Raw genomic sequence first — 25,238 nt, 5'->3', positions numbered from 1 at the left:
TTCCCCAAAAGGTTAAGTATAGTTACAAAAGGACCCAGCAATTTCATTCCAGGGTAAGTATCAAAGTGTAATAAAAATATACAGACACACAGAAACGTGTGCACTCATGTTTACAGAAGCATTACTCATAATAGCTAAAAATGGAAATAATCCACATATCTATTGACTGATAACCTAGATAAATGTGTTATACCCACACAATAAAATATTTATAATAAAAAGAATGAAGAACTGACATGTGCTACATGAATGAACCCTGAAAACATTATGATGCATGAAATAAACACAAAAAGATTTTATGTAACATTAATATGAAATATACAGAATAAGTAAATTTATAAAGACAAAGTAAATTTGTTGCTTAATGTTGAGAGGGATGAAGTAAATGGGAAATGACTTGTTTTTTTGAGGGGATAAAATTGACTAACTACATTGATAGCTGTACAACTCTGTGAATATATTAAAAGTCCCTAACTATACATTTAATTCAGTGAGTTATATGATATGCTTACATCAATAAGCCACTAAATATTATAAAAAAGTAGAGAAATTTTGATAAAAAAGAAAGTTTTAATTATCAGATTTGAATTAAAGAAAACACAAAGGTTGCCTTTGTGGCAGAAGAAAAAGAATTCCAGATGGAAACTTTAATTTGCGTTAAAGATATGAAAACCCAACAAAAGGAAGATGATATACCATACAAAAGAAATAATTCAAAATGTATAAAACAATAAAAATGCCTTACTGGATACACACAATAAATAATACTAAATATAGAATAGGGACAAAAAGCTAAAGTAACTAATAGTTTCTGTACTGTCTAGGAAATCATAATGTGTATATATACATATATACATATGGTCAGCCCTCCAGATCCAAGGGTTCTTGCATCCACAAAAGCAACTTCTAATCGGTAAATTTTTCAAAGAATTATGTCTCCATTAAATATATGTACACATTTTCTCATTATTCTCTAAATAGTAACTATTAACATAACATATACATTGAATTAGGAATTTTAAGTAATCTAAGAATATTTAAGGTTACATATGTCACAAGTATTATACTATTTTACATAAGGGACTTCAGCAATCTGCAATTCTGGGTATTTGCAAGGGTCCTGGGATACCCCCTCCCAAATCCAAATGGCCTTCTGTATCAAACAATACACCTTGCCTTAAAGTCTACTTTGAGCTTATCACTGATGCATCTTATAATCTCTAGGGTAGCCTCGAAGTGAACAGGAAAATATTATAATTTATTAAGAAATGTAATTAAAAATAATACAAAGGAAAACAATAGATGAATAAATAAAATGAAGAATATATGGAGAAGTAGAGTAAAATGGAAGATAGTATGAGCTCAAATACATAATGAGGTTAACTGTAATAATATTCTTTGCAATAAATGCAAAGCTTAACAGCTGGCATTTTTAAAAATACATTTTGCTTACAAGAGACATACCTTAAATTTAAAAACAAAGAAAGGTTGAAGGGTTGGGGAAAAGATAAATTGCCAACACTTAACTAAAATAAACCTAAGTGTAGCTATACTAAAAGTATTCTTTAAAGCAAGAAGTAATGCTATAGATAAAGGACTATTTTAATACTGGTAAGAAAATCAAGCCCCAGGAAAAATTAATGATTCTAAATTTCATTGTAACCCATAACTTAAACTCAAGCTACACAGCAAAACTTCACAAAATTACAAGGAAAAAAATGGGCGAATCCACATCCTGGTGTATTTCCACACACTTCTAAGTGACTAACTGATGAAGAATAAAAAAGCTGGATATGATAAAGATTTCAACAACACAACCAACTTAATATATACACACATATGCATATGTGTGTGAATATATATAACACACACACATAATCTTTTCAAGTGTACATGGAATTGGCACAACTGACTGCATATTGGGCACAAAGATTGAAATTATACACAGTGAGTTCCTTGACACAATGTAATTAAACTAAAAATCAATGAGACAAAAGATATCCCCCTTATGTCCACATTAAGCAATATATTTTGAAATAATCCATGAGACAAAAAGATCACGTGGAAATTTTTAAATGCTTTGGATTGAATATACATGGGATGCAGATAAGTCATAACTAAAGAGAAATATATAGGCTCAAATGAGAAAAGAGAAAAGCTGAAAATCAATAATCTATCAAAAGAACCAGGAAAGAATATGAAATACCTCCAAAAAGCACAAGAAAATAAAAAATACTAGAAAATAATGAAATAGAAAACAATCAAAAACCAAAGTGGTCAAAATGGGTACTTTGAAAAGTCAGTAAAACTGATAAACTGGAAAGACTGATCCAGAAAAGGTATAAAATACCAATATAAGAATTAAAAAGGTAAAGCATGACTATAGGTTCTTCAGACATTAAAAAGATAAATGAAATGATATTCTGAACAATTTCACATCAACAGATTTGAAATTATGAAGTTGACAAATTTCTACAATGACTTTACATGCCCAAATTGAACATGGGAAGTCTCACTAATACTGCAACTATGAACAAGTTGGATCTGTAAATTAAAGCCTTATTTCAAACAACAAAATCTCTAGGCCCAGATGGGTTTGCCTATGAATCCTACCACACAGTTAAACAAAAACAAAAACAAAAAAAAACAACATAAAAAAACTAAACTTTTACACAGGATAGAAAAAGACATAGCATTTTCAAATTTTTAATCATCCCTCTATAACCTTGATATCAAAACCTAACAAATGCATTACAAGAAAGGAAATTAAGTCAGTGGTATACACCTATAATCCCAGCCTACATAACAATACCCTTTCATGGGGGGAAAAAAAAAAAGGAAAATTATAGGCCAATTTAACTCATAAATGAAAAGAAAATAATAAACTGAATTCAGTGACATATTAAAGGACATTCAACCAAACTGGGATTATTCTTAAAACACAAACATGGTTTAATATTTCTTAAAATATAATTTGCTTCATTAAAAAAAAGGGAGGGGAATCACATCGGTTTTAAGATCAAGCATTTGGTAAAATTAAACACCCACTCAAGATAAAAATCTGTAGCAAACTAGGAGTAGAAAGAAACTTCCCTAATCCAATTTTTTAAAAAAAGGTTCTATCAAAACAAAAAATACCCTATAGCAAACATTTAAAGATACTTAATTAAAACACTTAAAAATACTTCAACATTTTAAAATACTTAATTTTTAAATGCTGGACATTTTTTTATCTCTGAGATTATGAATGAGACAATCAATGATGCTTGCAGTCACCACTTTATTTCAACACATTAGAGGTCCTATCCAGTACAGTAAGGCAAAGGAAAAGGATAAAAAAACTATAAGACCACAGGCTTTCATTATTCATAGATGGCACAATTGTACACATGGAAAAATCTAAAAGATTCTACAAAGTACTAGAAATCAGTGAAGTTAAGCAAAGTGCATGGATATGAGGTCACAATATTAATGTCAACTATCTTTTTATGTGCTTGTAAACAATTAGAAAATACTTTATAATTTGTAACAATATTAAAAAACGAAATAAAACTACTGTTCAGTAATTTTAGATTAAATTTACTGTGGAATTTATAGCTATATGAAGTCTTTTTACACATAGAAAAGAACCTACAAAATTTTAAAATAAAGAAAACTCAACAAATAGAGAAACCATGTTTATAGGCTGGAAAACTTGATGTTATAAAGATATCAATTTACTGTTATTAAAGCACATTATATGCAAGCATGGAAATAACAAATGAAATCCCTTTGTACATTTAATATATGCTAATAAAGTTATCAATTTAGTCCCAAATTACTCCATACAGATTTAATGTATTCCCAATATAAAAGTTCCTATGGGCCATTGTGGATATTGGCAAACTGCTAATAAAATTTATATGGAAAAGAAAAGGAACCAAGACTAAGCACTATTAACTCAAACAGGAGGATTATTTCTACCTGAAACCAGGCTATAGTGTAAAACTATGAGATATTTGTGCAAAGACAAAAAATGGGCCAATGGAATAGAGTTAAACTGACACATATAGAGCTATTTATTACAACAACAGTACACAGCAGGTCTTTTCCATAAATGGTGATGGCTGATTAGATAATAAAGATAAAAGATATGGACCCTAGCATATATAATCACAAATAAATTCTACATACATCCTACTAAAATCAAAATAATAAATCTAAGAGAAAAATGTTTCATGATGATGTGTTAGAGAAAAATTTCTGTGAAAAAGATACAAACAACAGCCTTGAATACCTGTAACTCAACACTCTGAAGGCTGAGGCAGAAGGATCTTGTATTGGAAGCCAGCTCAAGCTGGAATATTACTCAGCCACAAGGAATAATAACATGGCGTTTGGATGCAATTGGAGGACATCATGTTAACCAGGATCAGAAACACAAAAGATGCATGCTTCCTCTCATATGTGGAAGACAGATCCAAAGATAAACATATACACAAAAACAAACATGATCATATGTAAGCTCAGCTGTAGAATATATTTGCAACAGTATAACTACTCTATGGTACTTGGGGACAGAGAGAATGGAAAAAGAGAATGATAGAGCAACAGTAATATCACATACCACAAGATGTGAAGGTAGTGGATATAAAGAATATGTATTCAAAGATTTGAAAAATGGGAGTAGGAGGTAAAGGGGTAAGGGAGAGTATTCTAAGGGACTGAACAGACCAAAGTAAAGCACACCCACAGAGGGCATACACTGAGACACCCCTCTGAACATCAACTCAAATTCTGAAAACCAGGACTGTAAAATATGCACAGTGTGTGGGGTGTGGGGTAACAGTGGAGGAGGGAAGGCGAACTAAGGAGATTAAGGTGATAGTATATGGTAGATGGATTTCATATGCCTATATGAAACAGAACTAGAAAACCTCTTGCACTTGCTTTAAGTGGGGTGGGGAGGAAGGTGAGGGGGAGAGACAATGGGGGCAATGTAAATAAGGCACAACATAAGTCTAACTGGAATTGTTAGACTTATGCAGAATCATGAATATATCCTAATAAAAATTTATTTAAAAAAATATCCAACTCTTCCTGTGTACAGGAAGATCCTATTTCAAAAAGAAAAAAGAGAACAGAGGACCCAGATATGAAGCCGCACAACTATAACCAACTTGTCTTTGACAAAGGCGCTAAAAATATATGATGGAGAAAAAGCAGCCTCTTCAACAAAAACTGCTGGGAAAACTGATTAGCAGTCTGCAAAAAACTGAAACTAGATCCAAGTATATCACCCTATACCAAGATTAACTCAAAATGGATCAAGGATCTTAATATCAGACCACAAACTCTAAAGTTGATACAGGAAAGAGTAGGAAATACTCTGGAATTAGTAGGTATAGGTAAGCACTTTCTCAATGGAACTCCAGCAGCACAGCAACTAAGAGATAGCATAGATAAATGGGACTTCATAAAACTAAAAAGCTTCTGTTCATCAAAAGAAATGGTCTCTAAACTGAAGAGAACACCCACAGAGTGGGAGAAAATATTTGCCAGCTACACTTCAGACAAGGGACTGATAATCAGAATATATAGGGAACTTAAAAAACTAAATTCTCCCAAAACTAATGAACCAATAAAGAAATGGGCAAGTGAACTAAACAGAACTTTCTCAAAAGAAGAAATTCAAATGGCCAAAAAACACATGAAAAAATGCTCATCATCTCTTGCAATAAAGGAAATGCAAATTAAAACCACACTAAGATTCCACCTCACCCCTGTTAGAATAGCCATCATTAACAAAACCACGAACAACAGGGATTGGCGAGGGTGCGGGGAAAAAGGAACCCTCTTACACCGTTGGTGAGAATGTAAACTAGTACAGCCACTCTGGAAAAAAATTTGGAGGCTACTTAAAAAGTTAAACATTGATCTACCATTTGATCCAGCAATACCACCCTTGGGGATATACCCAAAAGACTGTGACACAGGTTACTCCAGAGGCACCTGCACACCCATGTTTATTGTGGCACTATTCACAATAGCCAAGCTATGAAAACAGCCAAGATGCCCCACCACTGACGAATGGATTAAGAAAATGTGGTATCTATACACAATGGAATTTTATGCAGCCATGAAGAAGAAAGAAATGTTATCATTCATTGGTAAATGGATGGAATTGGAGAACTTCATTCTGAGTGAGGTTAGCCTGGCCCAAAAGACCAAAAATCGTATGTTCTCCCTCATATTCGGACATTAGATCAAGGGCAAACACAACAAGGGGATTGGACTTTGATCACAAGATAAAAGCGAGAGCACACAAGGGAGATATGAGGATAGGTAAGATACCTAAAAACATTAGTTACCATTTGTTGCCCTCAACGCAGAGAAACTAAAGCAGATACCTTAAAAGCAACAGAGGCCAATAGGAGAAGGGGACCAGGAACTAGAGAAAAGGTTAGATCAAGAAGAATTAACCTAGAAGGTAACACACATGCACAGGAAGTTAATGTGAGTCAACTCCCTGTATAGCTATCCTTATCTCAACTAGCAAAAACCCTTGTTCCTTCCTATTATTGCTTATACTCTCTCTTCAACAAAATTAGAGATAAGGGCAAAATAGTTTCTGCCGGGGGCAGGGGGGGAGAAATGACCCAAGCATTGTATGCATATATGAATAATAAATAAATAAATAAAAGAAAAAAAGGGGAAAGAGGGAAAGAGGGAGGAGGGGTGTGTAACAGAGAGAACAAAGAATCTAGTATAAAGAAAAAGATGAGTTTTGACTACCTGTATATATATTAAAGAACTTCCATTCATCAAAACATCACTGATGGAATGAAAAGTCCAAAGTGGACAATAAACATAACAAAGGATTCATACCTAGCATCCTATTGGTGGGAATATAAATTGTTATAAGCACTCTCAAAAACAAAGTACACATAATATGAACTGGCAATTCCACCAACAAAAGATAGTAAGGATATTCACTGCAGTACTATTTATAAATGCCTCAAAGTGAAAACAACCCAAATGCCTATCTAACATTAAAACTGATAAATTATGAAATAGTTATAGAACAGAACACTATACAGTGGTTAGAAAAAAGAACTATGGCTACATGCAATAGTCTGAATGCATTTCAAAATATCAGCAAACAAGTATTATATAAAACTCAGAAATAAATAAAACGTACATACAGTGTTAAAAGAAGTAACTGCAGTTATTTCTGAAGACAGGATTTATAACTGACTGAAGTTGTGGTTTCATGGATATACCCACTTTGTGGTATTACACGTAACTGCACACTTAAGTCTATGTCAATAAAAAAGTTCAGTGTTTCATAAGTCTGAAGCCTTCTTCAGCTCATATTTCATGTTTTCAAAATGCTGTTTTTACCTGGCACTTTGACTTGAATCAACCTCCAAATCTACTTAATACCATCGAAACAAAAATCATCACTCTTGTTACAACTTGAATTCTATCACCCAAAAATATATGTTGAAGCCCAAACCCACTAGGTTCCTGTCAATGTGACCTTATTTGAAAACACAGTATCTATAGATATAATACGTAACTTAGGATGAGATCACAAATTGCCACCTAGTTTGTTATGGTACCTCTAAGAAACTAAATATACCCTTCAGTATAATGTGTGATTCTTACCTCAACCTCCCATTCATCAACTGTTACACCATCCTCTCATTCTTCCAATACAAAAACTTCAAATTCACTCATTTTTCCCCACTACTCAAATTCTGGTATCATCAAGAGTGATTATTTTCTAATAATCTAACAATTTCCTATTTTAAACTTATTCATTTCTACTATTAAAGTTCCATTACTGACCTTAATAACTACATCCAGAATGTATTTATGATAAATCACTTTCTTAAATACTAGCTTCATATTATTTCTCGGTTCACAAACTATCACGTTGCATTATATCATAATCAAGAGACATTCAGTAGCCTGACTTTGTATTTTACTTCCTCCAATACATAAATACCATTAGTTCCCAGGAACATATTTTATTCTTTATCAGCTGGCTAAAAAATATTTTATTTTTTTACAGTTCCTTGAATCTCTGACAGACCAGTGCTCAATTATATGTATGCAGCCACCAACATAAACTTATTACTACTACCACACCATCATTCACGTTACAAGTTCATGTTACGCTAACTCATGCTTTCAATGCTGACTCATCATTTAATTTACTCTTAGTTGATGTTTTATTCTATTTTCTCCAAAGGCCCTAGCCTAAATCTCAATATCAACCAATCACAACTCTATTCTCAAAATGCATTACTTTTGTCATTAAAGATCAAAGCCTCTCAATAATTGCCCTCTCTTAAGCCAATCATTTTGTTTTCCCTAGGAAGGGTCTCTCACTAAGACTAGCCTTTCTTTTGTTTTTAATGTTTCTAATTAATTTCTGTTCTTGACCTTGTCAATGTACTCCTCCTACTCCTTTCCCAAAGGAAAAAAAAGTTTCATCTTTAAATTTTAATTAAAGAAATATTTCTTCAACTGTCTACAGTGAACAACCATAGACAATATATTTCCTTGGGCTATAGCAAACGCAACATAAGAGTGTCAAATGCCAGTGCCAGAGGCAAAACTATGTCTAGGGACAGCAAGTAATGGCCTTGAAAGACTTCTCCTCAACATCATCTTGGCTGTGGTATAGTTCGCGATACCTATCTCTCTTTTGGTCCTTGATTTCCACCCTACATCCTTTAGTAAATTTTCTTATAACAAGAGTCAAGTTTCTGTTGTTTGTTAGTACTAAGAACCTTGACTGATGTCATAGCTTGGGACACTATAACAGGTGCCTTAGGCAACAGACATTAATTCTTGCAGTCTGGAGGTTGAAAGTCTGAGGTAAAGTGCCAATATGGTCCAGTTCCTGATAAGGGCCCTCTGTCTGGGTTGCAAATGGTTGTTTTCTTGCGGTACTACCCTTCTAACCTCATCTAAACCCAATTACTTCCTATATCATTATATTGGTATTAGGAAATACAGGGGTCAACATAGTAATGAGCAGGACACACAAACATTCTGTCCATAGTAAAGTGATACATTCTTTGAATTCTCCTTCTCAAGAGTAAGTGAAGTGTAGCCTACACTTCACTACCCCCTCATTTGTTAATTCCTTGGGGCTTGACTTTTTTCTTCCAACCATTTTTACTGACATTGCTGTCACAGATATCCTCCTTCTAACTGCTAAATGTGTTGCCTACTTATCAAGTTTTTTTCCCAGATTATTTCTATCTCCTCTTCCTCTTTCTGATAGTTTACAAATACCTCTATCTCAAGAATTTTCACCACCCCTCTTCTCTTCCCTTCCTAGACTTACTTTCTCCTTTTCTTCTCCTTCCTCTTCCCACTGTGTCCCCTTTTCACTCAAACAGCTCATCTAATCCAAACATCCTGACAATTCCCAATATCACATCTTACTTCCTATATCCCACTTCCAACTACAGCTCAAAAACAAACCCCAGAGGCACCACAATTAACATGCCTCCAAAAAATTACTGGATTGATTAGTCAATCCCTTCATCATCCTTTCCTAGTTATTCAAAAAAGAATTCAAGTTAGTTCACACCTAACCCTTTTTTCATCATTCACAAGGATGTCCAAACACCATGTAGTACACTTCTCAGATCCATTTCTCCCTTCAAACCTCTACCAAATTGTTATTTATCCTGTAATCTTTTTTTCCAATGACCCCTTTTGCCTCTCTCATAGCACCAGTGTATCTTTTATATTGTTGTCTGAGCTATGCAATATTCTCAAATCAGAGCGTTGATTCAGTTTTCTTCAAAAAATAGATTTCCTAAAAGCTCTTCACTGCCTGCCCAGTGAGGCAGTACACACCTATGATTCCAGTACCCAAGAGGAGGATGCAGGAGTATTGCCAGTTCAAGGTCAGCCTGTGATACATAGTGAGACCATCTCAAACAAAGAAATGAAGAAAAGGAAAAAAAAAAAAAAGTTAGGAAGGAAAAGAGGGAGGGAGGGAAAGAAAAAAATTCTTCACTGCCTACCATAGAGTTAAAATTCCTTCCTCAGCCAAAACCAAACCAAAACATGACTTCCCTCTATAAAATTCAAACTTAAACACCACAGGAACACAAATTCCTTCTATGAAGTCCCATCCCAATGGTCTTTTCAACCTGTAATGCTTTTTTCATTGAACTTCCCTCACAACTGGAAATCTAAATTGCCCTTCAGGATTCAGCTAGAAAATTAGCTTCTCTTTAAATCTTCCTCCTATCTGCAGATAAACTGTTCCTTCTTCTATAATTCTATGACACTTTTTTAACAAGGACATTGTTTCATAGCAATTTTGTGAAGGCAGTATTATTGAGACAATTTTATAGAGGATGAAAAAGGCAAAAGTTACTGGAGTAACACACACACAGAGATCCACACACAGACCCACACACAGATACACACACACCCCCCTAGGTTCTAATTCAAATCTCTTGACAATTACATTTTACGTTTCTTTGGCTGAGGGCATAGTTCAATGATAGAGTAGGTAACTAGCATGTAGAGTAGGCTCTGGGTTTGATGCCTAATACCAAGAAATAGCAAAGAAATAAATTTTATATTTCAAGGGTAAATAGTCTAAGGGGCCTATCACAGACCTTTTCATGTGAGACACTTCGTGCTTGAAAAGGAAAAAATTCTCTTTCCTATTTGAAATAACCATGGTTTATCCAACTAAATTCTATTCCTGAAGACAAAGCTCAAAAGATTCAACTCTTCTAATCAGTTTTCCTTGATTCTTTCAGAACTTACTGGTCTTTTTTAAAGCTGTATCATACCATGCTACTTCAATATGCTGTTAGAAATGTCATACATGTATGTGTGTGTATATATATGTATGTGTGTGTGTATATATATATATATATATATACATATATACATATATACTTTGCTTTTAGTCTGTTATTTATAAATTAAATGCAGCACCGTGCCTTATTTCCCCATCCCACCCCCAGTATCCCCTGTATTACCTGGCACATACATGATGGTTGGTGCTCTATCATCTGTTTCCTGATTGAAGTTCAGTGATCCCCAATGTATCTCCACAGCTCCATTTTCTAAGTCTTTTACTTTATCCATAATGGATCAACTGCTGTGATTAGCTAAACTTTATATTTTAACAATTATTTAACCCATTCCTAACCTTAAAGTTCAGAGGTCAAGGAAATCTCATCTGATGAGAGAAAAATCCACACATAGAACAACTATTCTAGATGACTGTAGAGGGCAGCAAAGTAACAGTAGTATCATCAAAGAAAAATGCGTTTTTCTTAGGGAACTTCAGATTTGTTTTTATTTTAACATGCACTGTCAGGATTAAAGCTTTAAGGACAAGAGACTCTTTGGAATGCTATAATAAATTTCACCAGCTACTTAAATATTTAAACATTTTCACTATCAACTGTAAGTACAACAAAAATGAATCAACACAGATTCTTTTACATATATGGAAACTAAGTTTGAAATGCATGACTTCAAAACAGCCACCTAATTGCTCAGTCTTTTTAAAATATCTATGAGTTGAGAATGCTTTCTCATTTAAAATTAGAAAAATAATCTATTTTTATTTCTGAATTTTATTTTTAAAATATAGAAAAGAATGTGTCTAACTAGACAGTCTTATTTCCTGCTAAGAAATAATAGATGTCTTCATTAGTATTACTAATTGTAGCCTTGATATGCCTTTTTACTGTTATTCAAAATCAGCCAAGTATAGGGTCTATATAAATCAGCTTTAAAATGAAAAAGTTATGAATCTCAACACTGTACTAATATATAAGAACAACAAGGTTGTTGTTATAGGAGTTGGTATACGTTGTTCCTTACTGCTATTTCATTATTAAAGTTCATTCTGTTTAATAACTAGGCAAACTGTATCATTAAGACAATTTATAATCTAAGTACTGCTTATAGGAATGGGGAAGCTACTGTAAAAGTTGATTCTGGATACAAGTGCATTATTCACATGTTTCTAAAGGTCTGTGTTATCTGTAATTTTTTTTACCTCCTTTAAGTTTAACAAGCAGAACTTCAGAGATTTAAGAGTAGCTGCTATAGCCAATAAACATAAACATGAGTTAGTGAAAACTGCTCTGATGTTCTAGCTCTACATACTTAAAAAGGATAGAAGTATTATCTAAGTACCTTCTCCCACCTGAATTTCTTCAAAAACAAATGAATAAAAGAAACTGATTAGCATTTTTTAGAATTTTGCCTTTAAAATAAAGGAGCTAGCATATCTCTAAAGCCAGTTTAAAAACTAGAAGTTTACAATCTGACTTAGTATTAAATTGAACCTACAGTCCTGAATCAAATTAGTAGAGTCTGAGAGTATAATGACAGGACATTTGTGAAATCAATTTTAGCTTATTCCACAATAACTATAAATTTGAATTTTTATTAATAATCTTCAAAAATAATGGCCTAAAATATTTTAGTAATGGCAATCATTTCTATTGTGGACAACTCACAGGCTAGTTACCATACAAAATTAACTTTGCCATGGTTTCCCAATACTAACATTTCACTAATATTTTTGGTTTTTTTCCTCTGAATTGAGGTAATTGGAAAAGTCTAGCACGCTCTTATTTATAAATAATATTCTCACACACTGAGATGAAGCCCTAGTTCTGTTTGTGCACCTAAGTGTTAGTTTAGACACAACTGACTGCAATACCAAAGAATACTTGAATTTTTCCTGAAGGGCAATTCTGCAAATACTTAGGATTCAGAATGGGTATGGCAATGGGGAATAAAGACAGTACTAAGAATTTATGTAAAGAACTAAAACCAAGGCTGGGTACAATGGCTCAAACCTGTAATCCTAGTTAGAAGGAGGAGATCAGGACAAGACCAACCAAGGCAAAAGGTCTGTAAGACCCCATCTCAATCAATAAAAGCTACGTCTATCATCCCTGCTATGTGGGAAGCATAAATAGGAGAAGCGTGGTCTGGGACGTGGCAGGAATAAACATGAGACCCTATTTGAAAAATAATCAAGTCAAAAAGGGGTCAGGCATGGTTCAAGTGGTAAAAAGCAAGTGTAAGATCCTGAGTTCAGACCCCAGTACCACCACCACCACCAACAACAACAAAAATGAAGTACTATCTCAAGTAGTAACATTATGCCTATCAACCATTTCTAATTTATATCTCAAATTTAAAATACGTATGTCTTTCACGATAGCAATGTCAACCAAGTATCTCTCTTTCTAAGGCTATCTTTCCCATAGTATGTTAAAGCACACTGTGAATTGCCATGAGAGGTATTATGGTTAGTTTTCTCATTCTAAAATGCACTCAATCATGGAGCTTTCTCCCAAAAACATACTTCTAAGATTATTATTCAACAAACAAACGCTTCAACAATTTCCAAACCTAAAAGCATGAAAAAATTTGCATGCTCATGGTATGCAAGAAGTAGTAAGGGAAGTCTTCAGGGATAAAGTCATAACCAAGTGCTTAAGATTTTGACTAGAATGTCATTCTATAGGCTTTATGTATGAGTAAAGAACATAACCTACTTCAGGGACAGTGACTAATTTACTCTTGTACTGTTCAAAGTAGTAGCTACCAGCCACAATGCACTTGACAATCAAGTTCATTAGGTACAGCTAGTCTAAACTGAAACTGTAAAATACCAACAGGATTTCAAAGACTTATTATGGGGATGAGGAGGTGGCTGTAGTGGTAGAGAGCTTTTGAGGCCGTCAGTTCAAAACCCAGTACTACCGTCCCCAAAAAACAAAAAAACATATGAAATAAAATGTAAAATATCTAAATTTTTAATATCAATTGCATGCCCAAATGAAAATTAGTTATCTTATGTTAAGCACATGAAGAATAATTTCACTTTCTTTTACTTTTTTAACATTAGGAAAATAGAACTATATGGCATATATTATATTTCTATTGCACAATGTAAGTTTAGCCCAAACTTATTTTGCTTGAATTAAAGAAATGTGAGTATGTACTATATACTAAGCACTTAAGGATACAAAATCTGGAGTGTATTTCTTTAGAAGAGTGATCACATCTGGTAAATCATAAATAAAAATGCTATAATGAATAGCACTGATTAGGGAGAAGAAAGAAACACTTGAAGATGTCCCTCAAAATAAAAACACCTAGATCCCCAAGTTCCTCTCTCCAACCCTCCTGCAATTTGATCTGGTGGACCCTGGCTTTATTGTTTTTAAAAATGATTCCCTAGAAACTCTGATTTGAAAACATCCACACACCCTACCTTTGTTGACTCTGACCATCAAAGAATAGAGATTTATATATGCTCTCCCCACCCACTTTTTTTTGTTGTTGTTATTTTGCTTCTTTTGAGGAAACATAGGCTATTAACCTAAAAAAAGGAAAAAAAAAAATCTCTACTCAGTCCAACAACCTATTTAAAGTAAGAACCCTGATTATTTTTTAACCATTAAGTTAATGAAAAAAATGCAGCTAAAACTATTATAACCTCTCCTTACCTATAAATCCTACTCAACCTGTTTGACATAAACAAGGGAAGCCAGTAAATACACATCATACACACACACACACATTATTTTAAGCCTACAAAATAATATATAGCGTTGAAAAGTATACTGTCATTTCTAATCATTTAATACAATTATGAGTTGGTGTATTTTTATACGGCTCAAATTCCAATTTATGAATATCCACTCACAATGCAATAGCTCTTCCCTATTTATTTTATTTAGGAGAGTAAATGTTAGCCAATCAACAGACTTACAAGAAAAACCTGGATACTATACTAAAGTGAACAGATAAAATTTTCAATGTAAGTATAAATTAATATACTTTCTAAAATAGATATAGTATTTGCAATGTAGACATAACTAGACTCACTAAAATCTTAAACTGATAACCTACGTTATAAGTGAGCCATTAGGAAGACATGAAGTTCACCCTTGAGGAACACTTGAAACAAACTTTATTTAATATAATGATTACGACTCAGTGCAGTGGTACACCCCTGTAATCCCACTACTTCAGAAACAGAGGTAAGAGGATTGAGACCTGAGGCCTGGCCAGGGCAAAAGTATGAGACCCTATCTGAAAAACTAAAAACAAAGAGACTGGATAATAACTCAGGTGGTAGAGCACTTGCCTAGTAAGATGGAGTTTCTGAATTCAATTCCCAGTATCACTAATAATAAAAAGTAAAATAATGACTAATTTTAGACCCTATTATGAAAATAAAAATCGTATGTTTAGTGACATTCAGGAAAGGAAATATTTAAATGCAACCCTAGACAAAAATGTGTAAAGTAATCAAAAATACAACAAATGGTGCTCAGATTTTGGATATGAATGCTTGACACACAAAATTATCTTTAAAATTCCATTACTTATGTCTCTCTCTTTTTTTTTCTGCGATACTGGGTTTTGAACTCTAGACCTTGTGCTTGCTAGGCAAACACTGCCACTTGAGCCCTGTTTCCAGCTAAAATTCCATTACTTACTCAAGAGTTATTAAATTTTAGCCTACATTTATGTATTAATAGTAATTATTACTTAAATGTCTCATCTTTTGCAAGACATATTCCTTACTGTTAAGTCTTATGAAAACTAACAGATCAAAGAATATGCTATAGCAACATTTATTAATATTAATAGGTAAATTACAGAATGTCAACATACTATTTTTTAACAAAGATCAGTCAGCTTCCCTTCAATTATTTTCAAATAACTGGCAATAGCTGATCAATTTTATTTAACTATAGAGATACACAAGATGTATACCAGTTGCTGAGTCAGTAAAATTGTAAATATGTGAATGCATTTAAGAACAGATTGAGCACCCCAATCCAAAATTCTAAAATACAAAATGCTGTAATATCAAAAAGCTTTGATGCCACAAGTAGAAAATCCCACAACATGAAACTTTGTTTCATGCACAAAATTATTTATATTGTATAAAATTACCTTTAGGCTATATGTATACGGTCTATCTGAAATATAAATGCACTTCATGTTTAGATTGGGTCCCATCTCCAAGAGACCCCATTATGTACATGCAAATATTCCAATATCCAAAAAATTCCCAAATCTAAAATACATTTAGTCCCAAGCATTTTGGATAAGGGATACTGAACTGTTTGACATAAACAAGGTAGGGCAGTAAATAGCCAACACACACACACACACACACACACACACACACACAAACCTGCCTAGTTTTTGTAATTCTTATTTCTGATGCTATAGCTCATTGCAAGAATGGAAGAGTTTATACTTTTTGCTTGCGTATAAATTTCATTCATATTCCACTAATGCATATTTACCATATAGAACTCATGTAGGCAACAAGTATTGTTAGCTCTAACCTGATACTATGGGTAAATAGATAAAGCAGATTCTAAATCTTGACTCCCTTCTCCAGTCCTTCATTTTCACGATAATCACTAATATTCTAAGTGACCTCATGGAATTGCCAAATGTATTCTTAAAATATATTTGACATTATAGAAGAAATACTCAAGTAGTCCATTCAGATATATAGTTGAGTTAATTTGACTATATTCTAATATTCTGCAAATTGGTCACCTGCGTATTTATCTAATGTAAATTTAACAAATATTCAAAGACTACTGATTGAACTATATATTCAGTATGAAGATGTAAAGTACAAACATAGGAAGTCAATTTGAAAACTCAATCATTTAAGATATCAGAATAGAATTTAAGAGTCAATAATGCCAGGCTGGTTGGTTTATACTGCACAATGTAACAAATGCTAACATTTAATGCTACTACATTATATGTATTCTTAGTGTTTTACTTTCTCATTTAATCCTCACAAAGGCACTGTTAGTAAGGAGATAATATACGTAACTTACCAATATTCTTATCTATTAAGTAGCAATCTTTTTTTCAGAATCTAACTACCTCTTTGGTAACTAAATCATAAACTGCAGAGAAAGAGCGAGAGGAGAAACAGGTATTAATCATATCATTTCAATGTCTAATCGCAATTAAGTATGAGTCAAATGACTTAGGACTGGGGGTACAGCTCAGTGGTAAAGCACTAGGTTACATATCACAACACTGTAAGCCCCTTGAAGCCAGGACTCTGCCACGTGTTATGTCCCAAGTGCCTATCAAGTATATAAAAAGCACTCAAAGTGCTTTTAAAGGTTCCCTATTATATTAGTTCTTTTCTGTTATCTTCTGAACATTCATCTAAAGATAAAGCCTTGCTAAAAATGCCACCTAATCGAATCCCAGAGTCAAATGGAGCCTTAATAAAGGTCAAATAGTCTGTCTCCTCATTTATCAATATCACATTCCTAATACTCTCTACCACCTAAGAAAAGTGAGATAAGTCTGATAATGTGTTATTTGATTACTGTCATTGTAAAGGATCATGGGATTTCAGAATTAAATGAGGTTTGTCAAATCAGATATTATAAACCTAGTCCCTCTCCCCTTATACCTAGGAATTTCTTAGGCTTAAAAACTGGCAGTTTATCAACCTGAAAAATTCTCATTTTTAAAAGTTCAGTCTTTAAGCTAGGCATGGTGGTACATGTCTATAATACTAACACTTAGGAGGATCACTCATGAGGATCATGAGTTCAAGGCCAGCCTGAACTACATAGCAAGACCCTGTCTCAAAAAAAGTTTAATTCTTCAATAAGATCCCAAACAACAATTTTGTATAGCATTCACACTACCAGTGTGAAAGACATTTTAACAGTCAAATTAACATAAAATCAACTATAGTTATGAAGAAACTAAATGTAAGCAACTTATCCAAAGTAGCAGCAAAAAGAAAAAAAAAATCTATGTATGCTAAGAGTATTGTGATTTACAAATCATCAATCTTTTTAGACCCTAATTACATTTTCAACTCTAAAACTGGTGTCTACTCAAATGTAAGTGCAAGCCACACCTTGTAAGTAGTACTATGAATGTTAGCATTTCTAACACTGATAGTTGTATCACAAGTTGACAGCGCAACAAACAGCTTACGTGAAGAAAATCCCATTTCCATTCTTACTAACCATCCCTAAATCACAACTGTGCCCTATTCTAAGAATGAATTCTAAAACAGAGGTTGATGGAAAAAACTTGTCATAAGAGTTCACAAATTAGGGTGTTATAACACTGTAACCCAAATAAGGAAGCCCTTTAAGTGAGTAGTGCACAGTAACACAAGCCAGTGCCTATGTCTACAACTATACGAAGTTGATTCTAAAATCTCCAATCTACACCTCCTATAAATTACAGTCCATTTGCCTGCACTAATAAAGTTGTTAAGCTCTAGAATAATATACCAAGCTCCCCCAATAGCACATTAGAGAGATCTTTTTTAAAACCTTTCTTTCATGTGAAAACCAACATGTTTCTTCAAAAAGTAACCAGCTTATCTGCACAAACGCTCTGAAATCAATTGCAAATTCTATCTTCTCTATCAGCTGTTATCTAGCTTCAGTTTTCCATTGGGTTTTGTCTAACTAGACAAATGTACCTCTATGGAGATACAAATATTCTTTCAGTCCTTAACAAAAACTAAATCAGGATAGTAAAGTATTAACTCTCCTTCTAACTATCCTGGAACTGTGAACAGCATCTACAATCCTTAATGTAACATACGAACAGCAAACACATTCAATCTAGAAACTTCTATTAACGTAAATGGGTAACAGGATTAAGAAAGGTGTCTTGGAACAAACATCTGGGGAATGGCGATACACAAACGGTGTCATTAGATAACACACTGCACTCCACATAAATCAGAAACTTTTATTACAGTGTTGAAAATGTAGTGGCAAATTGGTACAGGAAATCCTCGGCCTATGAGGGGCTCAACCTCATTCAAACTTTGCCTCCCCCATAACCAACTTCCCTGACTCACCTACTAACAGTAACAGCATATGCTGTCTTCTAAATCACTCTACCCAGGATATTCACATACAAAACTTCAGCTTAAAATATCATGATACACGGAGAACCAGTCTTTGCTCAAGTCTAAGTTTTGCCCCTCCATTTTTCTCACCAAGTAAGAACCCTTGGATAAACAAGGTCCTGCAGCATTTTGATATTACCCAAAGAAATTGAGAGTTAATCTCCATAGACCTGTGGTCTTATTTTCCCAAATCACCGCAGTTCATTGATTATCACGCTATTTCTATTGCATGCAAAGCAGATTTTTTAAAAACACGATCCTTAAAAAGTAGGCCTCTAATCTCAAATAGCTCGGAACAGAATTTACAAAGAGATAAACTCCCAAACGTGTCAGGAAAACTGTATTAAAACATGAGGAAAGAAAGTCACAGGAAAGAAGAGCGGGGCTACTGTGATTAAAACAGCCAGGGCACAGCCGCAGCAATCAAGTATTCAAAAGGTAAAGCTTGGTCCTGGGGAACAGATAGGGACTGCTAAAATAAGCAAGAAGCAGCGTGAGCTGTCCCACAACCGGAAGGCAGCATCTCGGGGCTCAATCCAAACAGATCCAAAGGCTGCCAGGGCAGACGGCGGCCGGCGGGAGGACCCATGAAAACTGGCTGTGGGAGATGCTGTAGCCCGGTAGGTTAAGATGGAGCCTGCTCTCGGTGGAAGGCCACGAGGGGTGGGACCCCAAAGCTTCATTCCGTGGGGACTCTGGTCCCCAGGGTTTCCGGGCTCAGAGCTCAAGTTTCACCGGGGAAAAAAGAAAAAGAAAAAAGGCGGCAGCAAACGTGCATGCCGGCATCTTAGCTCCCTCGCAATCGTCCCCACTCTGCTTGCTCGGCGGTGGGGCTAGGAAGTAACGGTCCCCGGAGCAAATGCGGGGCTCCGCGCACCCAGCACTACCGCCGCCCCCCACGCGGCAGCGGGCCGAGGAGCGGGAGGCCGGCGCTGCACTCGCCCGGCCGGTCCTTCCCTGGCCTCGCCCCGGGCGCGGCTAAAAGTTTCCAGCCAAAGTCCGCGGCACCCGCTAGCGCAGCCAACCGCCGAACCTAACTGCCTCGCCGCCGCCGCCTCCCGGCCGGCCGACTGGCCGGCCCGCCCGCCCGGCCGTCCGCCCGCCGGGACCCTCGGTCGCGTCTCCCTCCGCCCCCGCCGGCCACCGCGGTTCACCTACCACAGAACCGGGAGAAGAGCAGCAGCGGGAAGAGCAGCAGCAGCAGCGGAGGTGGCGTCGGGGGCGGCAGCAGGAGCCCGGCCCCGGGGGGAGAAGCGGAGGAAAGTTGTGCTTTACCGCCTGCGGGACACAGCGGGGCCGGCCCCGGGGTCCGCGCCATCCCCCACCCTCCCCCCCGGCCCGCTCGCCCGCCCCCCGGCTTCCTCGGCCCCGGCGCCTCAGGCTCTGGGTGGTGGCAGCAGCGGCCGCAGCGCGGCGGCGGCGGCGGCGGCGGCGGCAGGTCCGGCGCGCGTGTCCCTAACTCCCAGCTCGTGCGCCGTCGCCGCCGGCTGACACTCAGCCGAGCGCTCGCGGCTGCCTCGACTCCGCCGTCGCCGACGCCACTGCCGAGGCTGAGGCGGGAGACGCCCGCCCGCCGCCGCCGCCCCTCCCCTCCCCCCGGCACCCGCCCGCCCCGAACTCCTGGGAACTCGGAACGCACCACCCCGCCCTCGCGGGAGGGGGAGAGGAAGCCGACCCTCGGAGGCAGCGCAGGCACTCGCCGGCCCTCCCCTCAACTCCGGCACCCGTCTGATCCCGGGGTGCAAACCGCCGAGTCTCCTCCCACCCCGCCCTCCTACAGACGCTCCTCCCCTTTCAAAAAAAAAAAAAAACCTTCTTCATACACTTTGATAACGGGGTTTCTCCCGAAGCAAAGCTTTAAAAAGGACAGGAAAATCTGGAATAGGTTAGCAGGCCCCGCCCCTCGTTCCTGCCTCTTTTCCTCCCCTCCCCAGCGTTTCCAATGGTCTCGCCCACTCCGCCCCTCGCGGGTCCGCCGCGGCCCGGCAGCAGACGGAGGCGGAGGGCTGTGGGACAATCGCTCTCGGCGCTCTGCTCTCCGGAGTGGCTCTCCCTCTGGCAGGGACCCGGGACGTGGAGAGGGTAGTGAGGGGAAGGCAGGGTGAGCCTGCCCTTCCGTTGCCCGAGCCAAAGGTTCGTGTCTAGGAAGCTGGACATAGCGTGCTGGACGAGCCTGCTCCCTCCTGGCCAGGGCGCTGGGGACTGAAAGGAGAGACTTTGTCCTCCTTCCTGCTCCCCGGGACAGCTGTGCTCTCCGAATTCCTCCCTTTTCCCCAGCCCCACTTCCCCCCGCTCGCCGAGGCACGACTGCACCGGCGTCTGTCCTGCTCCCTCCTCTGGAAGGGTCAGCGGAGCTGGCCGAGGAGACCCCCCGCCCCCTCCCGGAGGTTGGCTTTCTCGCTCTTGGTTCTCTCCTCCGGCCGACGGGTTGTCCACTTTCCGCGCTCGGGCGACTGGCAACAGGAGGCCATGGATTTCCCCCATCGGAGGGCTTCGAGTGCGGTCCTGTTTTTCTTTAGTTATTTGCATGTTCGCACGTGTCATTCTATTTCTTGCTTGTTTTCCTCCGAACTAATCGCAGAAAAGCGACCTCGGGAAGTATTAAATATATGCCCGTAAGAGGAACGTCTGTGGTTCACCATAACCCTCCCTCACCCCCAGATGACTGTCCGCGCTGTCCTCTTCATCCACTCGCCACGCACAGCCGCCGTGGCTTGACCTTGAAGCCCCAGTCACTCGGGGTTATGCTTTGGGGGGGCGGGGGGAGCGGACGGGGAGAATGGACAGCTTGGACTATCCGCTGGGTCAAAGGTGTTGGTGGCCGAGGACTCTAGTCCTAAAGCTTGACACCATTAATTTTATGTAGGTCTCCGCAGTCTCCATCAGATAGCCAAAAATATGCTCCAATAAGATGAGCTGTCGCAGCTAAACTAAAGGTTACCTGCTACCAAGACCAGGCTGTCCTCAGCTTTCAATCATTAGCGTCTTCCTGCTGGCTTACAAGGTTTTACTCACCTCCAAAGGTACACACTGTTGTACCCCCTACCAGCCTCTCATTTTTTCTTTCTTAACTGCTGCCTTGCATCCCAAACTGTCTTCCAGCTTTGGGTCTAGTACCTCTTTTCCTCCACCCCCTTCCTCATTGTTCACCCTCCCTTTGCCAGCCTGCCCATCTTCCCTGTAAACCTGTATCTACAGCCACTGCTTTCTGTCACCTATCCTCAGGATGCACAGCTTTGGGAAATCCTGATGATGATGACTGTAATTGAGGAAATGTAGCTATTGTGACATTCCTCAGCTGTGCTGACACCACCATTTCCCTTGGGAAAATTTCTTTTCCTATTTTCACATTCCCTAAACCTAATTTCACTGTTAAATTTAGACAGAACCCACTGTGCAACTAGTAGCTAATTATTTGTTTAGATAGCACTTTAACACGTTGAGACTCAGTTAAATGTTAAACAACCAGAATTTTAATATTGGTAGCCACTTTCATTCCCTCAGCCTTTCCCTGATGGCTCCAGTTTCAAGGAAAAGTAATTTAGTCGACATTTTAAAAGGTGCCAAGGGCTTAATATGGGGGCTATTTTGCAATTTTCTATAGAAACCATAAACAGGCTTAGTACGTCTTAAAAAGATGATACGGAGCTTTAAAGATACTCCTCTGTACTGGAGAAATTGAAAAGTGGCATACTATGACTATATTTTCTCACCTAAAGTGAAGAGAATGCATGGGATAACAGTATTTATAGATGATATACAATTATTAAAAGTGCACCATGCTGGAATTTTATATGTATAATGCATCATGTTATAATAATAATTTTTGTCGATAAAGCATCTTCAACCTGAGATATCAAAGCACATACTCATTCCCACAGAAGGTAACAGTTACTATTACCCTTCCTTGACAGCTGAAGGAACCTAGGCACAGAGGTTAAGTGCTGTGCAAATATTGCCACTCATATGCAGTGATTTTCTTAGCACAAGTAGGTTTTTGTCCTCCAAAGGACACCAGTGACCCCTCACAATTCCTCTTTAAGTTACAAAGAGCTCCATGTGGTGGCCCACACCAGTAATCCCAGCACTCAGATGTCAGAAGCAGGAAGATGTTAGCTTCAAGGCCAGCCTGGGCTACTTAGTGAAACCCTGTCTCAAAAAAACAAAAACAAAAAGTTTAAAAGATAATTTACTAAGGTAACTCAAATTTCTACTTTCTAAAAGTGTCCAGTCTTAAATTACATTGTCCTCAGATAAATGAAACATACACAACTCAAGTGTTCCTGTTGGAAATTATTACTGAGTACAAAAAAAGATTTTACATTACATAGTAAAACTCATTCTTTCAAGGACTAGAATTACTGGCGATTTTTTAAATCTTTAAAGCACATTACTGGGTTTTCTACCATTTTTAGTTTTCTAAATTTACAAGTTCATATTTATTGTTTGAGTAAGAATCTGGTTGATGGAATAATTAATTATACTAATTTGTTGATATTTCTGACACCACAGAATACTTAAGTATAAATTTATTTTTCAGAACAAACGAAAATGAACCAAAATATGACCATAATGCCAACAATTACTTTTACTGTTGGTGTCTGTCCTGTATTCTGCCCTAGAAACTATTTGCCAGTGATCAAGGTTTATAAACTGTTAAAAACAAAGGCAGTCATCCTAACAAAGGAGTAATTATGTACAGTGCTGGACATTTTTTACATTTACTCAAATATCTCAAACTTACAAGAATTTCTTTTCAGCCTCACACTTACCAAATGCAACTCTTTCTTACCAAAAAGATCTTCCCCCATAAAGTCATATTGCTTCCCCCTCATATTTCCTTTGGCTCTGTGCTCAGATTTTACTTTGTCATTGAGACCTTCTAGGACAACTCCTACAAAAGAGCAGCCCCCACTCCAGTCTCTTTCCCCTTAACTTTTCATCTGACATGTATTATTGTCTTTTTCCCTTCACTAGAGTGGAAGTTCTATAAGGGCAAGCCAATATCTATTCTTTCACTACTAAAAACCAAGCACCTAAAATAATGCCATGTAGGTTAAATGATAACTATAGTAGCATCACATAATCAAGTGTCTAAGAGTAAACAAACTCCATAGAAGTATAGTACTAGAGAAAAGGTTAGATCAAAAAGAATTAACCTAGAAGGTAACACCCACGCACAGGAAATCAATGTGAGTCATGCCCTGTATAGCTATCTTTATCTCAACCAGCAAAACCCCTTGTTCCTTCCTATTATTGCTTATACTCTCTCTACAACAAAATTAGAGATAAGGGCAAAATAGTTTCTGCTGGGTATGAGGGGGTGGAGTGGGTGGTAAGGGAGGGGGTGGGGGCAGGGGGGAGAAATAAACCAAGCCTTGTATGCACATATGAATAATAAAAGAAAAATGAAAAAAAAAATAAATAAATAAATAAATAAATAAAAAAGACCTTGAGAAAATGATTGATCCTGATTTTTTTTTTTAGTTTAACTTTTTTTTTTCATGTTGAGTTTCTTAAACCAGAAGATGTTTATTCTGCATTGCTTAAGACTTTGATTTAATTGCTATTAGCGATAATTTTCTAAGTCTCATCTCTCCATTCTGTATTCATACTTCTGTATTCTGTTCTTGTACTAGGGCTGAGACTCTGCAAACTGTATATGTCCTTTACCAATTTCTTCCTGATGGTTCTATCAATTGTGGTCACTATAGAGAGTATGGAAGGCACTTTCCTTTTCATTTGCTTCTTGCTGCTATCAGCATCATCAGGGCAATAAAAGCCTGTTACTCTGTCTTTAGCAGTTGCTTTCCAGCTTCTCACTGCTTTTACATTCTGTATACCAGATTCATCCCAACCCCTCCCAGTTACCAGCCTCAGCCAAGCTGTTCCCACTTCTCAGAGGGCCAAGCCTGAGCTCAGCAGGATCTCCCTTTGTGCTTCTTATAACCAAACCATTTCTCTTTGTTCTCACAGCTCTAACTGTGGTAACAACTTCCTTCCTAACAGATAAATTTGTATCCCTAGGCCACTTCTTTTGACCTGGACACTCCTTTCAAACTCTTGTAACTTTCCTTGCATTAATTTTCTTTTAGTTAAAGAGCATAGTTTCTGTAATCCTTATTGGAGCTCAATTGATGCTTTATTTGTGGCTATTTCCCCACAACCTCCCCGTGGAAGTTATTTTTCTCTAGCTCAAACTGTTTAAAATTACAGAACCAACATCAACCTGTCAATTAATGTATATAAAAACAGTAAGTCAAAT

The 25,238-nt window shown here is 37.2% G+C and overlaps 1 protein-coding gene across 2 annotated transcripts in view; it reads right to left on the bottom strand.

Moving 5' to 3' along the window:
* Nectin3 (nectin cell adhesion molecule 3) overlaps positions 1-20,519 on the bottom strand; it is a 121,480-nt gene extending 100,961 nt beyond the window's left edge. The window contains exon 1 of one of the 2 annotated variants that reach the window (XM_074073069.1): positions 20,132-20,519. In XM_074073069.1, the coding sequence (XP_073929170.1) occupies positions 20,132-20,291 (160 nt within the window). In that variant the 5' untranslated portion in view covers positions 20,292-20,519. The remainder of the gene's footprint in view (positions 1-20,131) is intronic. The other variant, XM_020185944.2, reaches the window with a different exon arrangement.
* Between the last annotated feature and the right edge of the window lie 4,719 nt (positions 20,520-25,238).

Source organism: Castor canadensis, chromosome 5 (genome assembly GCF_047511655.1).
Source record: "Castor canadensis chromosome 5, mCasCan1.hap1v2, whole genome shotgun sequence".
In the NCBI taxonomy this organism is placed as follows: domain Eukaryota; kingdom Metazoa; phylum Chordata; class Mammalia; order Rodentia; family Castoridae; genus Castor; species Castor canadensis.
The sequence above is the reverse complement of the archived record's forward strand: the minus strand, read 5'-3'. Positions and strand labels throughout refer to the sequence as shown.